Consider the following 16,034-nt stretch of genomic DNA (forward strand, 5'->3'; position numbering starts at 1 on the left):
CGACTGTGAGTGTGCCTCAGTCGTGAATCACAGCGGGCGGCAGCCAAACATTCCTTTGTCCCACTTCCTGAAAGAAAGCAGGGCAGATGCACAACTGCCACCATCATCACTACCTCCACCATCATGATGGACACAGTCCCATGATCATGACCTGATAATGAGTGTCTAAACTAGGGGTGTGCAACACTATATGAAAAAACATCCATTAGCTTTGTGTTATAGGTGACAAAGCAAATGCCAATATCTTATCATATATATAATTAATAATCCGTTTGTTTTACTTTGGACACCCCTGATCTAACCGACTGACATGAAATAACATCACTCCTCAGTACGTCACACATGTCATGAACATCACAACACATGACAACAATACACATATGTACAGTAGTATCAATGTGAATGCTTATCTCTGTGCATTCACACAAGGGTCCCACACCAGAGTCAATCAAGCTTAGTTCATTACCTCTCTATGTCCCCAGAGGACAACCTGTGCGTCATCCTCATCATTAGTTAAGAGTGCTGAGTGATTGAAGAGCACTCTCATGGTCAACATGTCAAACACAACTGTAGAGGAAAAAACATTTAACTTAACGTGTGCTGATGACCACTATGCTATTCAAACACGGGCTGTTTAACTTGGAATTAACATTAGCTGTGTTTGTATACAACAACAACTACGCCTCTAAAACACATTGTGTCACCCCCGCTAAACTAACGTAACAAAATATACAGGTCCCATACATGACCTGTGGCCTACCCGAAGCAGCTTGTAGCTTTGAATGTCATTCCTAATCAATAGGGTTCATCCTGTGGATGTGGGACTGCATGCAATCCCTGAAAGAGAGGCAACCTCAAACAGTTTATCCTTGAAAACCAATAGGCCTTTTCTGTCGTGAGAGTGATAAATAATCCAATTGGACAAGAAATGCACCCATTAACGATCCCATAATATTTTTCACCAATATCATGTAAGTGTCAGAGTTCCCACAATAACATATTGGACTCTTTAGAAGTGCTTTTAGTAAGCCCTACTGGGAACACGCTATTTTGTGTGTCTGTAACTTTAAAGCAAATTAGCTGTGTTTATTGACACCTGTTCTCTGACAGAGGTTTTGTCTCAAAGAAGCATGGTTCTGCATTTTATCCGTTTTTATAGTCATATTTTAACAGAAACATCATGCTAGGCTAGGCTATTCACTGAGGATAAAGGGTCAAACACTTACAGCTCCCACTGGCTCTAGCGGATATGGACGCACAGTTAGCAGATCACAGTTAGCTGATTTATGTCACTGTATACATTCTTGTCTTATAGACCTGCAAGTTGTACAAAATATCCGCTTTTGAACCACCATCACAAAAGACGTCACATAAAACCTTAGTGTACGTAACAAGTCTGTAGTTCAGCAAGTTTCAAAGATACACAATTTTGATAGCTTGTTTGAGTTCAACATAGTTAAAACAACTGAGGTCCAATAAAGCTGAGGATGTACAAATTGAAATTTGGGCAATATTTTCGGAAATATACTGTACAGCTCTATCGTCTACCATAACTTAAAATCCCCATCATGTAAGAAGTGAAACGTTAGCAACGATAGCATAGGTACATATGTGAGCTACACTGCTAACATTACACTCACAGCAACATCATGCTAGGTTAGCCTATTCACTGAGGTAAGACCATATGATCAACGTTAAAGCTCCCAAGATTGTAGCAGGCTGGCAGTCAGCAGACCTCAATTTTAAAATGTGTAGCGAAGCTTGCTTATTGTTTTTTTTTTTAATCTGGTAGATGACTACATAGGGCGGGTTCACTTAGCTAGAGGCAGCATAGAGGCAGGTCAGAGGCGGTATCATGTCCATGAAGAAGGTTTTTCCTTAATGACATCATGAAAAGACACTCCTTGAAAAGTGGCCATTAAAGTGCCACTTCTTTGATGTCTACTGCCCAAATTATACGCATAGAAATTACAGCACAAAGCTGGTGTTTCTCTATATGATTTTAATGCAGACAATGCTCATTTGTGTTATTTTCAGGACTTTCTCCGGTACTACACAGCATTGAAAACTGCTTCTAGGTGTAAGTTCTCACAGAAAAGTAGTGCAAGCTAATGATGAAGAGCCAAAAGCTTCACATCTTCATTGTTGGTTTGATTAGAGAACACGGTTTTGCTTTTCCTCAGCGGCCTACAGTCTTTCACACACACTCTCATCTGGGTGTGTCAAGTGTGTGTGTGTGTGTGTGTGAACCCAATGGGTGTGTCTTTGTGGCTCTTGTGGCCGTAAGCGTTGTTATGCCAGAGTGCGGAGCAGGAAAAGAGCGAGGAAGGACCACGACTGTGTGGTGGACCTCGTGAAGTTGCCATGCAGAATGTCGGAAAACCCGCGTTGCTGTGCCTTTTCTGGTTCTAATCCTGCATGCTATCTTGCAACCACAACACCTGCAACACAACAACTATGCACTATTTCTATTTTCTGTGCATGCAGCTGGCTTGTCAAAACAAATATTTCCATTTGCACACATGAGTCACATGTATATCAACATATACAAGCATGTCAGAACCTTTTAAGAGCTTCCCGTTCTGGTCATACTTCCAGATCCTGTGGGATGACCTGTATCATGATCAGAATGTACAACAACAAACCTCGGCTGTCAGACTCCATCATCTTGTTGGAGACGGAAGTGTGACAGTGCAGCACATCTTTGCTGGTTCTGCGGCGGGTCATATGCATCTTCATGGTTCCGGTAACATCTGGCCTCTTGGTCAACAATCTGCACAGACGCACACCACAAGACTGTTTTTTATTTCATGCCTTTCAAAACAACAAATGGTTTCACATTCTCTGAGGTTGTTGTTCTTGTTCTTGTGAGTTAAAAAAAACAGATTTATCAGAAACGCAACAAAACTATTTTTTTTAAATATACTGCAAACTAATTTTAATAAAATAATACGAACATTTGAAAATAATGTTAATAAAAGTTATATCCATATATATTTACAATTAAAAGTATTTACAATTGCTGCAAACCATCATTTTAGTGAATTTCTTTTGCTGTTTATTTTTGCTGCTTTAACCTGTCCTGAAATGAAACTTTGTCTCCATCTGCTGGAGGGTAGTAGGATTTATTTCTTCTCTATTCAACATCAGGCTAATGAGTATAGTTCTCTCATGAGAATGAAGGGCTGAAAAGCGTAATTGTGGTTCATCATGAAGACACACTCGGTTTGATGAGCACACTTGCACCTAAGGAGAGTGCATGTGAGCTTGTTAATGAATCAAGCGGTTTTGTTGAGTGCTGACTCAGGACAGTAAACTGCAATGAAGTGTTCTGGCCTCATCCTGCTGATGGACAGATTTGTATGCTCGTGTCTTATCATCCAGCGTTATCATCGTCATTGAGAACTGAGCATGTAGCTCATGTCCCCCTGACATCCTTTCTGGCATCTTGATGCACGGGATGCTAGCCTGTTGTGACCACAAACAGGATATCGAAGGATGACAATCGCACACATGCCAGGAAATGACTTTGCATCACACAGCCAGCCTCCCCCGCCTGCTGACAAACATGCGGCGTCTGCATCTGACAAGCTGGGTGCCGCTCGTGTAGACGCCGGCAGCCATCAAATAAACTCAACGGTGTGATTGAGCCAAGGCGGGATCTTTAAGGACACATGTTGAGATACTCTCATAGTATATCAGTAACATCAATGCTGTTCTCACTTTGACAAAGACAAACAAGGAACACAAATTGACATCACAAATGGAGAGACTTCTGGAGAATGGAGAAGGTCTTCTGCAAAGATTCCACATTTTCTTGTCCTCTTTCCGCTGCCAATATTTGTCTGTATTGTATACCTAGAGCATCAAACAAAATCATTTGGGTTCTGTTATTTTGAATGTCAGGTGAGATAGAACATTCCGGATTGGGCCATCTTGTGCCTGACCCTGGGCTCACACAAGATCTGTTGTGGCAGTGGTACTGTGAGCCTACAACAGGCATTTCAATCTTAGAGAATTCTTCCAGCGGCCCGCCTTATCCATTGTGATCTCACAAGCTTGGCTTCCTCCCAGCAATGCAAACCAGGCTGCTGCCCCGACATAATAATAATTGTGACATACTAAAAGTAGAAACGTGACTTTAAACTCATCGATGGCAGTTTATTGGGAAAAAATCCAGCACTGCATAGCGTTGTGAGAACAAAATTACTCCATATATTACAAATATACAAGCAGTGTGTATTTGTAGGGCGTCTCTGTTGATTCCACTCCAGCATGTGGTCTTGTTAAAGAGTTATGAGAAACTTTCAAAAGCCCTTAAAGGCTCCCGAGTGGCCCATTGACTAAAATAAATGACATGTAGGATTGCCTTTTTTATGTACTCCTACTCAGCCTGTTTTCAAAATGTTTAATTCAAGACTGTGCCTTTCTATTCTGTGTTATTACTAATGACGTCAGTGATCTGTGACAAAATGGAATACATAAACAAGTAAAAATAGTATCCCGGTGTTAAAGTAGTTGTCGCCTTCATATCAATCTTCCAATAATACTTTTTAAGTGTGTAATATCTCAAAACTCGGCATCAGTTAAAGGCTTCCATCATGAATTTTTCAAAGCAGACTTTTAGCAACTACCATACAACCAAAGCTTATATTTATGTAGTTCAAATGGTAGCCGCTAGAGGGGGGTGCTCTATACCACGAAGTTGTGGAGATCAGTTAATTATACAGCAGGTTCATCCATTCATGCATGGAGATGTCTTGTGTCTGCTGTGTTTTGCTGGCAGTTATTTAAATGTTACTCTATGTAATTGTAATTGTAAAATTCAAGTGTCCATGTTCACTCCGGTCTTTACTTCAAAACCCCCAAATCCATCACTGATAAATGACCTACAGTATTGCACAGTGAACCAAATATAAGTAAAATCCTTCAGGCAAAATCAGCTTCAATGCAAGTACAATTCGACAAGTAAAAAAAAATACACGTACACAAAAATTACGTAATTAAAGAAACACAGGTAAGTGTCACTTTCCAGTCTCCTTGTTAAATTATCGTTTCAGCGAAACAAGTTATATTATTTCTTAATATCATATTTATGATAAATATATGTCTAAACAAACACTGAACCCTTACGTCACGTTCACGTGACCTGCTAAGAACGTGCCAGGTCGCTGTACATAACCCGGAAGTCGCGACATGGTGCCCTTTCGATAAATCCTGACCTAGGAATTTGTTTCCATGGCGATACGGCCAATCCATAAGTCACTTGAACCTCATGTGTGAGTGTGAGTGAATAAAGGATGTTTTATCAGATGATGAGTTTGTACCTGTGATCCTGCTGTAAAGATATCCCAAAAGCTCGCTGTCAAATTGTAGGCGTGTCGTCGTCTGGCTTGGCTTCTTTGTATGACGCCTCAATGCGCGCCATTTTCTGTTTCTTGACCAAAATCGTTTTGGGGTTTAGCTTAATATTTATGTGTGATGTTGAGGCGCAAGGCCACTCGTTGCGTTTGTTTGATTCCCCCTTTCGTTGATTCACATTGTTCTAGTCGTTACTGGCGGGAAGGCTTGTGATTGTGTTCTCTTGGTTAGATTCTACAGCGCCATCTATTGGTCGGGCGTGCACACGACAGTCTAAAATGTTTTTTGTGTGCGTGCTGTTTAGTGTTTACTCGTCATGTGTGACCTGATCGAAAACAGCTGACACCCATGTGGTCATATTCAACTTTAATGTGCTCTGCATGATATTTGTACAGTAAAGGCAAGGAAGGAAAATAAAACAAGTCTTATAATAAAAAAATATCACCTTTTGAGCCTCAATTCAAGAAGCCGGGTGTGGCGTTATTACCCTCCCACCCCCCATGGGAGAAAAAAAAGGGACAGCAGGTAGACTGAAGGTGAGTTAAAGCGTGCAAACTTGAAAAAAGCGTGCAGCATTCACAGCCCCCCCCCCCCCCCCCCCTTTTCCATCACTTTGATGGGAGACGTCAACCAGTGGCAGAGCTAAAAGGTGGCCACGGCCACCCATGGTCACTCTACGGCCACCCCACTGGGCATCTAGAGATTTCAAGTAACAACTTGGTCTCACATGGCCACCTTAGTAAAAAAAAACTTCTGTCTCCGCCATTGGATGTCACATTGAATGTTCAAATGCGGACACAAAAATAACTTTTTGTCACGGTTAAGAAAACAAAAGAATAACAGAAAAATTTGTGAACCACCAACAACCTGTATTCACACACAGGAATGAAAGCAAAGCAAGTCCGCATCAAGTCTTGCTATATTGTCAACTGCTCGCCAGCTAGTTTGATGCCAGCACGCAGGAAATAGAATGTTCCTGGGAGGAAGTAACATTCAGTTTATTGCATAGTTGTCATTTTAATGCACAATAACAGAGAGTCCAAGTCAAGTTGCACATAAATGCTAGCTAGCTGCCCAAAGTTCTTCATATTATTGATGTGTCGGGCAGAAGACTACAAGAAAAAAGAAGCCAAAAGGTAAAATTGAAACATTTTTTGAAGGTGAAGCGAGTGAGCAGCAGCAGGCGGCGGACGGCGTGTTGCAGCGCCATGCAGGAAATAAAAAGGCAGGTAGGTTCAGTGTGTCGGACTGCAGCAAAGCCAGGTAGGGGAGGAGGGAGGGGTGTTTTTGGAGGTCATGGGGGGCATGGGGATGGAGGGTGGGGTGGCGTTGCTGCATGCTTGTTTGGTTTTGTGTGGTGTCAGCAGGATTCGGGCCACCATCCCGCCTGGCCAGCGGCTCCACAAGCAAACACAGAGAAGGTGAATGTGGAGATGTTTGCTTAATAGATTAAAAATGAGGCAAAGATCCAGAACACAAACATAGACCACCCCTTCTCATTGATTTCCTGTTACCACCACCAAAAAGAAGTACAGTGATAACATGCCCCCTTTTCACCAAATATGACAATGTCCTCCATCCATCTGTGTTGCTCTAAGCCCACACCCCCTTTCCCATTTCCCCATGAATCCTCCTTCTTCGGGAGCCTACACCTCCTTGATGGTGCTGATCCGCACGTTGCTGAAGCACTTTCCCATGGCTTCGAACAACGGGTCGCAGAAGGTGTGCACGCAGATGGAGTACACGCGGCTCACGCAGTGGATCTCGATCAGGTAGCTCTTGATGCATGGCACGACCGCCCAGATGTGAACGAAGGACAGGATGGCGAAGAAGATGCCCCACACCAGCGCCAGCGGGATGCCTACCACTGCCGTCAGCAGGCGGTAGAACCAGTACTTGGTGACCGTGAAGGTGGTGAAGCTCGCCTTCCACACGCCGTCGAAGCTGTATGTCCCCGCCGGCTCGGCGATCACATCCTCAAAGTCTACCTGAGGGACGCAAGAAGACCAGGATGAAGGAGGTCTTGGACATAGACTGTTTGAGAGACCATAATTGGCGTACCTTTTATGCGGAACTGCAAACAGGAGGGAAGGAAAACATATAGTATGCATACCATAACAAATAGGAAGTGTAAAAACATCAACAACTACCTCATGAAAACCCCTGCAAGATGAGGACAGTATCTAGCTAGCATCCATAAAAACACTAAGAAAGGAACATTTCAAGAACACTGAAACAGTGCAAGACATGGATGCTTCCTGGAGACAACAACATCAGAGTCCTAAATCAATTAATGTAAGACAAATCACCTGGAACCATATTCTCAATCTTTGACAAACACGGAATTCCTGCTTCTTCCTGTCTAAGTGGCCTGCAAGTACCAGGCGGCTGGAGGTCAACAACACTACACAGACGTTCCCTCTCATCCTCTTGGGCTGCTTTATCAGCTCACTGTCAATATTTGTACTCCAGAACCTTGGAGACTTTGGACTGTCATGTAGGAGCTCAGCTCATTGCTACTAATGGAGGAAGCGTCGTCATGGAGATGCTAGTCAGTGTCACAGGTACCTTCACACTGACCTGCCGGGATGTTATCAACTCTTGTATTTTACGCTTTTAACCACAGTTTATACATCACGATATATCATAATACAGTAGTACCTATCCAAATTTGAATTTTCTTAGTTGAAGTTTAAAAAGTATATTCATTCATTTTCTACCGCTTTTCCTCACGAGGGTCGCGGGGGTGCTGGAGCCTATCCCAGCTGTCTTCGGGCGAGAGGCGGGGTACACCCTGGACTGGTGGCCAGCCAATCACAGGGCACATATAGACAAACAACCATTCACACTCACATTCATACCTATGGACAATTTGGAGTCACCAATTAACCTAGGCTCCAGCACCCCCGCGACCCTTGTGAGGAAAAAGCAGTAGAAAATGAATGAATGAATTTATTATGATTTATTATTATTTTTTTTATATTATTATTTATTTTGATTTGTTTGTATATTACAGACTACATTAAACCCAGCAGTACATTAGGATTTTGTATGGTACAAATTTTCAGGCATTTCCATTGTAAAGGATCATGAAATATCCATCCCACTTTTTAGCACCATCACTACTGTTGGTGTAACAGTGTAACAGGATGCTAACAAAGGGTGAAGTTACATGTAAACACACTGCTGTCCATTGATTGGTCGGCAGGATTGTCACTGTGTGGTACGTCTGTAAGACTACAATGGGTAGGGGGCTGCTTGTGTCTTTGATTTACAGATAATTTTGCCTTTTGATAGTTTGATTTAAACATTTAACAGCTTTAGTCAACTAATGAAAGGAGACTAACAATAATGTTAAGAAGTAAGCCTAGTTAGTAGAGGTTTACTGATGTTTAAACTTTTCTCTTATATAAAAGCACCATGCTGGACACACTACACTTCATCACACTCAAACTGTTTGACATTCTCCTTGTTAAAACACTCTGTCGTTTATTTGCATTCCTGCTGGAAGTCTTTGTGATTGTTGTTCTACAGCGTCCACTATAAGATTGTTTGTAGAGGACAGATGCTCTGCTTGACTGTTACAAATAAACCGTTATTAATGAATATCAGTAACATCTAAAAGCTGCTCTTTCAGCCCAATCATAGCCTCGTGGTCGCATGTGACCTGTCACCGTGGCAACCGTATTGTTGCATAAACACAGCGCTGTGCTATTCTCAGAGCGCTATCTCCAAAATGTCGGCAGACAATGTGGCTTCATGGATCAGACAGGAGCACCTTCATGGACAGTTGAATATTATTGATCACTATTGATTTTTAATGAGTGCTGCTGCAAAATAGTGGAACATTTGAACTTAAATGCCCATATGTGGCACAATTTTCCCCAAAATATGTCTGCTAGTGTCACGCTAGAACATTAACAAGTGGTGTTTACAGAGAAGAGGAAGAATATGGACAGGAAGCTTGGTCAAGTACATAAATGGACTCACATTCAAAGCAGTAAGACTGCATCTCCATATGCCAGTGGTTCTCAATTATTATCTGTCATGCCCTCTACATAATTTGAAATACTCCGGCGATCCTGATAATATGTATGTATTTGTCAGTACAAACCACTGTATGAGTTGCTGGCACCAGCATCCTCTGAGCATGTCTAAAGACACTAACAGACACGTCAACAATGTGTCAAGTCTTTATACAGTAAATTAGACATGAACAAGGTCCTTAAAGATCATCTACCGCAGGGGTCTCAAACATGCGGCCCGCGGGCCAAATGTGGCACGCAGGACACTAGTTTGAAGTTTAATGTTTGATATGGATGCTGTATGGTATCATGTACCCAGAAAAAATTATTACGTTTGATTAATGTTCATGTTAAAGGTTAAATAACTGTTAATAGTTATCCTCCCTATCCGTGTGGAAGTGGTAAGTTTTTGGCTTTTAAAGTTTAAAGGAAATAACTTGAAGGCTACCGTTTAGGTCGCTAGCTCTCTAGTTTGCGAGTAAGCATGTGTCTCAAGACCCTGCAGTTGCGCAATATGTTGTAAATAAAAAGAGTATAAATGTGACTATAGTCATGTTTTGTCATGTCTACAGGGCTCTAATAATGCTTTGTTAATTTTAATCTGAAAAAATAATTTGTCTACCCACCAACTATATGTGGTTTCTTAAGTTTTTATTATTTGCCGTTTTATTATTATATATATTTATTTATTACTGATTGATTGATTTTCTTTATTCTTGATTTGTTTATTTATTTTTAATCTTATTTTGTGTAGAAAAATAAAAAGTAAGATATTTGAGAAAAGTGGAATGTTTTATCAGAGCTTTTCTTGTAGAAAATTGGAACCAAAGCAAAGTTTTTTCATTTTTCTGTTTTTAATAAATGCATTTTTCTTTTTTGGAAAACCTGATGCGGCCCAGTCTCGCCCAGACCCTAGCTCCAGTGGCCCCCAGGTAAATTGAGTTTGAGACCCCTGATCTACTGGATATAGCGCCCACTCAGCGATGGAAACGCCGCACTAGAATCAAGTCACAACCAGTGTGATGGTGGTTGTGATGTGGCCAGGTGATTGAGACCAGCTGCGGAAGCTGCGGCTCCCTTGCACCACCCATGATTGTGCACGTAGCCACATACACACGAGTGTGCATGCATGTGTGGTGACTCGCTGGGAGGGATTCCCTGCTTGTGCTTGGCAAGGCTGAGTCAGTGACCTCAAATCACCACTGAGCTTCCCAACATTTTCTCCAACAAAGCAATGCAGTGGAAACTTCAACTCACTAGAGCTAACTTGCAGGCAAAGGGGGGGGGGGGCGATGACTGCAAAGGTATTCCTCTACTTGGAATACTTGACATGCTACCACAGGAAGCTGCCAAGTCCGAGAAGGAATTCCTTTTTTTTTACACTTGCAAAGAAAAGTACTATACTTTTAAGCATAAGAATGTTATGTTGTATGTTAATAATGTAGAATTTCAATGTGATGTTGAGTGTGTAAATGCCCATTGACAGGATGGTAAATGTCTGGTGGTAAAATGTTTAAGTTCCAACTACTTCAACTGTGTGCCCAATAAGATTGCTCTGATGTTGTCCATGTGTCTGTTTATTAGCCACTAGGGGGATATATATCTATATCTTGACAATATACGTACTGTATGGTAATGGTAATGGTAATGGTAATGGTAATGGTAATGGTAATGGTAATGGTAATGGTAATGGTAATGGTAATGGTTTTATTTCATTTGAACATGCATCAGATTACAATTGAGTGCATCCCATAATCAGTTAACAGTTCCACATGTCCAAAAGGAGTAGGAAGAAGCAAAGCTTATTAAATCCTACCCCTCCATCTGGTACTTTTACAATCAGTAACTGTTACATTTGTTCACTTCCTGCTTTCCATAATACAGTTTAAGTTTTTTTTTAAATATTTTTTAATAATGCACCTCATACCAAAGAACAACATATGAGGTATGAGGACTACTATGATATGCTGTGATGTATTTGGCATTATTATCGGCTTTCTCAGTCACCCCCTTGCTTTTTCATAGTATTTTGACTGTATTAGAACACTTAAAGCATGATCTAGACTGGACAGGATGGTTAATCACTTACTGGTGATAAATGTTTTCATTTTAGAGACTAGTGATACCTTGGTTTTTGTTATTCGTTCCAAAAGGTTCAACAAAAACTGATATATATGGCAATTTTTTCCCCATAGGAAATAACGTGAATTCAATTACTCCATTCCAGACACCCATAAATAGCAAATATTTGATAGACAATTATAAGTAAACAATTATAGAAAACAATGCAAAGTAATTATAAATGTCTTAATGTTGCTGTGGACTTCAGGTACATCCTGGCAAGATCGAATTCTATATGTTTCTCACCTTGTCAATCAAATCGCCGGCACTCGCAACTTTCATTGGCCTCATGGTGAGTTATTTAGTAGTTACACTCAATTAAAAAAGTGTCAGAAAGTGAGTCATAAACGCATACAGTGCTTTTGCGTGGGCACTCAATTTCGTGGAATGATACATTACAAAACGAACAGACTAGTTTGTTATGTGTAATACTTTATGAAAAACAGACAGTGTGTGAAAACCAAGGCACAATTTTGGTGAAAATGTTCGAAAACCAAGGTTTGAGTGTACTTTAATGTGTATCCCGTAAGATTGCTCTGCTGTCACCCACTACTCTGCTACAAGGGTGCATTTTGACATGGTATCTGGACTATGATATGCTGTGATGTAGAACTGTCTTTCTATGAATCTCATCTCATCTCTCACAAGCAGTTTAAAATGACTCGAGATGAAAAGATAGATGTTATTAATCTTGTGAGATGAATGTTCTCGTTGTTTCCACCACCAAAAGAAACTGAATTAAGGTCCCGCCATTGTGGTCACTAGCAGCACCCTGCGGATCATCCCTTATGATTTGCTGCTAGAGGTCACATGGGCAGCAGGGAGAAGAATGGAAGCACGGCGGGGTGTGGTTGGAACTACCCTACATGGGTGTTTCCCTGCTTTTCTAGGTTTTTCAAAGACATCCCAAACATTTGGGAAAAGAAGCTGCTGTTGCGGCTACTAGACAGAGGGGGCGCCAAACCTCCAGCAAGTCACTTCATTTAAACATTAAATTAAAAAATGAGCAGTCGCTCTTATGGAAAAAAACAAGCTGAGCGCCAACAACAGGAAATTTGGTCATGCTTCCGCTGCTGGCTGTTCAGACATGTGCCAATGTATCTTTGTCCTAATTGGACAAAGTCACTCACACTAATCCAGAGCTCCAAGAGCAGTGTTTACACATCCCTCGCTTTCACAGCAAAATTTATTTAAAATCCGAAATACTCACCTTGACCACGTCGTCGTTGATGTGCTTCGGGTCCCGGTTGACTAGATCGATCTCCTTCGTGTGCACGTCATCCATCATGGACTTTTCGTTGATGCTGTCGTTGTCCATGTCCTTGTTGTAGGGCTTGTAAATGTTGCCTTGCTTTCGGATGAAGGGCGAGTGCACAAACTCCTGTCAGAGTCCACAAGAAGGAGAGCGAGTGAGGAGGACGAGGAGGAGGAGGAAGAGTAGGAAGGAGAGAGAGAGAGAGAGAGAGAGAGAGGGGAGCCGCCACAAGCTGGGGTGTAGTGCCACACCCCTCACAGCGGCCGCAGGGGTCTTCACCCTCAAGTTAGACGCCCTGTCAACAAGCTTCTAACGCGTAATTACTCACCACAACATTCTACTTTAAACACTACTTTATTTTTTCACAACCAGTGGTTGTTTTAACACCTACAGCATAAAAGGATTGCACAAACACGGGCTGTCCTCGCGTCCTTTACCGCTTAAGTGCGTGCGTAAAGAGAGGGCCTGGTTGCGCTATAGTCCCGCTGCTGCTGCTCCTACTGCACGTCAAATGTCAAATGCTGGCAAATGGCAAGCACGCTGCTCATTTTGATGACGTAAATGCTCGTCCTGCGTGAGCCACCGACCCCACAGAAGGGTCTCCCCCCTACACCTCCATTCGCTTTTACGCACGAAAAATACGCGCAACATTCCGCATGCAGAGTTAATAAAAAGCAACAAAAAGGTCACAGCTCGCACTGCCCCTCTAATGCATCCGCGTGGGTTCCTCACATTCAATCAGATGGTGTCACAGCAGCTTCATGGTCAGGTGACAGAACGTCAAACTGTTCGTGGAAACCAAAAAAACCCAACATTTGGTGCACAAACGCAACCAAAAATAAATAAAACTATAAAAAAAGAGGCCACTTTATACCTCCTCTGGATCGCCGCTCTTCAGTCCTCCTGCCATGATGTCCTTCTTGGAGTGGAACCTGAAAGTCACAAAAAAAGGAAGCAGACGTGGGAAGCAAACTGCAGGAGAAGAAGAGAGAGAGGGTGGGGGGGGGGGGTCTTCCCACGCTGATTTATTCCAACTCAACGTGATTAGAATGATACAGGAGTCCTGTAGGATGCCGAAGACGAACTGATGATGTCAAGTCAGCTTCGCTGTGTTGCGTGTGAGTGTGTGCGTGCGTGAGGCGGGGTGGGGGGGGGGGGGGGGGGGTGGAGGGTTGGGTGGAATTACAAGAACAAGAAGCTTCTTGTTGGCTCAAACCTGAGCGTTAATTGGGAGAGACAAGGTGTTTACATGCGCCATTCAGCACCCACCAGATCAAGTCTATTTAACACTCTGCTGACACGCGGAAAAATGTAAAATATACCTGAGAAAACAATTTCTTATTCAAGAAAAAGTCTTAAAATTATGAGGAAGAAAAGTCATACAAAGGAAAAAAATATGGAAAGAAATTATGTAATTATTATCGTGTTAAACAATGTCAAAGTTTCATATAATGAATATATAATGAAGCTCTGAATGTTCGGTTTCAGAGGGTGTTCTAACACTGGCTGTTTGTGATGTCACAGAGTACCAGGCTTCCTTATATGGGTGTGTGCTGTAGGCCAGATACACCCTTTGCCCTCCCCTAATCTCTGCTGCGTTTCTGTTTATGGTGTTAGCAATGTCTCCTAGGAAGTGTTTCTTCAAGTATAAGGAAAGCTAAGCTACAATTCCTAGCAAAGTAAACATCAGGCTGAAGTGGTTGGAGTTCCTGGTTCCCTATTAGCAAAAGAAATGCATTTTAATCTGTCAACGGCATTTCACACTGGACTGGTCAGTATCCAGCTGGACTAGCCGACAAACTTGTTGAATCCTTATGCCTTTCCAACGTTACTTTGTCGAAGAATCAGAAGAGCAAGCAGTAAGTAACAATTTATCAGGGTCTTAACTGTGTTAATTTTGTATAAGTCATGGAACAAAAGCAGGTGTCTGTGTAGCATTATAGAGTGTGCATACAGGGAGTGCGGTGCAAATTACAAGTTCACTGAGTCTGGAGTTGCAAATAGCCATTTCCCGCCACAATCAGTGGGTCTACCTTTGTTTTTAAACCCTTGTAGTCCTGCATAAAACGTGTAATGACCACATTACCGATGCTGGAGAAAAGCTAAAACTAAAATGCTAAAACTATACTTACCATTGAGAGACGTCTTGAAGTAACCTCTTTTCTTGAGAAACTTCAGACTGTCCAGTCTCTACTTCTAGATCAGATTCAGGATCCACCATATATGGCTCTATGTTAAAAGCGGACATTTTAAAAATGATAAATCACCATTTATTAGCTCTATCAACTCTTTATCAACAATAAAGTGATTAAAGTGGGTTAGGCAGCTATCGGCACAACCGGTGTGTCCGCATCACATATCAGATGCCGCACCAATTCACCTTTCATTCATTCATTTCCCACTGCTTATCCCCACGAGGGGATGTGCTGGAGCCCATCCCAGCCGTCTTTGAGCGTGAGGACTAGTCGCCAGCCAATCACAGGGCACATATAGACAAACAAGCATTCACACTCACATTCACCAATTAACCTAGCAAGTTTTTGGAATGTGCCAGAGAAAACCCACGCACGCATGGGGACAACATGTAAACTCCTCACAGAGATGGCCGAGGGAGGGATTGAACTCAGGTCCCCTAGCTGTGAGATCTGTGCGCTAACCACTAGACCCACCAATTCACCTGTCAATGTCATTTTCCATCCTTCCCTCACTCATGAACAAGACCTTGAGGTACTTAAACTCTGCCACTTGGGGAAAGATCCAGTTCATGTGAAAAGAAAATGAGACATTCCAGGCCACTTTGCTTAATATTAACAGTACTTCACTTCTTTTTCCACTTGTGTGGCACTTGATCGTTCAAATGTGACATCAAACATTGCCTGCACACGTAATTAATCGTTCGTCATGGCCACAGTTTAAGCCTGGAACAGATTTGTCCGATAATTTCCAATGAGGAAAATGTTCAAAGGATTTAGAACGGCAAGTCAAACGTCATTCAATCATCTCTCTGTATTTTTATTAGTTTGACACAAGCAGCCTGTAAGTTTGCGACATTTGTATCTTTTTCATTTCCATACACAACAATCACGACGTGACTCAGCAGCAACTAAGCTGCTTAAGCTAACACCATCCATTCCTTAATGACATGCGCCCTTAGCAAATAATGACACAGATAGATAGTGATCAAAGACAAAAGTATTGATTCAACCACATGATGTGTGAGGAAAATGTGTCCTGCTCAATGAAGAATTAGCCCGAGTCCATTGCGGCTCTGG

At 42.0% G+C, this 16,034-nt stretch overlaps 1 protein-coding gene and 1 long non-coding RNA gene across 2 annotated transcripts; both read right to left on the reverse strand.

Moving 5' to 3' along the window:
- Positions 1 to 1,967: 1,967 nt before the first annotated feature.
- LOC144898511 (uncharacterized) lies at positions 1,968 to 5,946 on the reverse strand. The gene is made up of 3 exons (XR_013627394.1): positions 5,328 to 5,946; positions 2,646 to 2,773; positions 1,968 to 2,441 (listed from the first exon to the last, which is right to left on the reverse strand). It is a non-coding gene; the product is annotated as an uncharacterized LOC144898511 (long non-coding RNA).
- Positions 5,947 to 5,956: 10 nt separating this feature from the next.
- cav1 (caveolin 1) lies at positions 5,957 to 15,010 on the reverse strand. The gene is made up of 4 exons (XM_058076514.2): positions 14,895 to 15,010; positions 13,637 to 13,694; positions 12,718 to 12,888; positions 5,957 to 7,349 (listed from the first exon to the last, which is right to left on the reverse strand). The coding sequence occupies exons 1-4, from the start codon at positions 15,008 to 15,010 to the stop codon at positions 7,008 to 7,010; spliced, it is 687 nt and encodes a 228-aa protein (XP_057932497.2). The 3' UTR covers positions 5,957 to 7,007.
- Positions 15,011 to 16,034: the final 1,024 nt, after the last annotated feature.

The sequence above is a fragment of the Doryrhamphus excisus genome, linkage group LG1 (genome assembly GCF_037039965.1).
Source record: "Doryrhamphus excisus strain RoL-2023G ecotype Guam linkage group LG1, RoL_Dexc_Guam_v1.1, whole genome shotgun sequence".
NCBI classification, from domain to species: Eukaryota; Metazoa; Chordata; class Actinopteri; order Syngnathiformes; family Syngnathidae; genus Doryrhamphus; species Doryrhamphus excisus.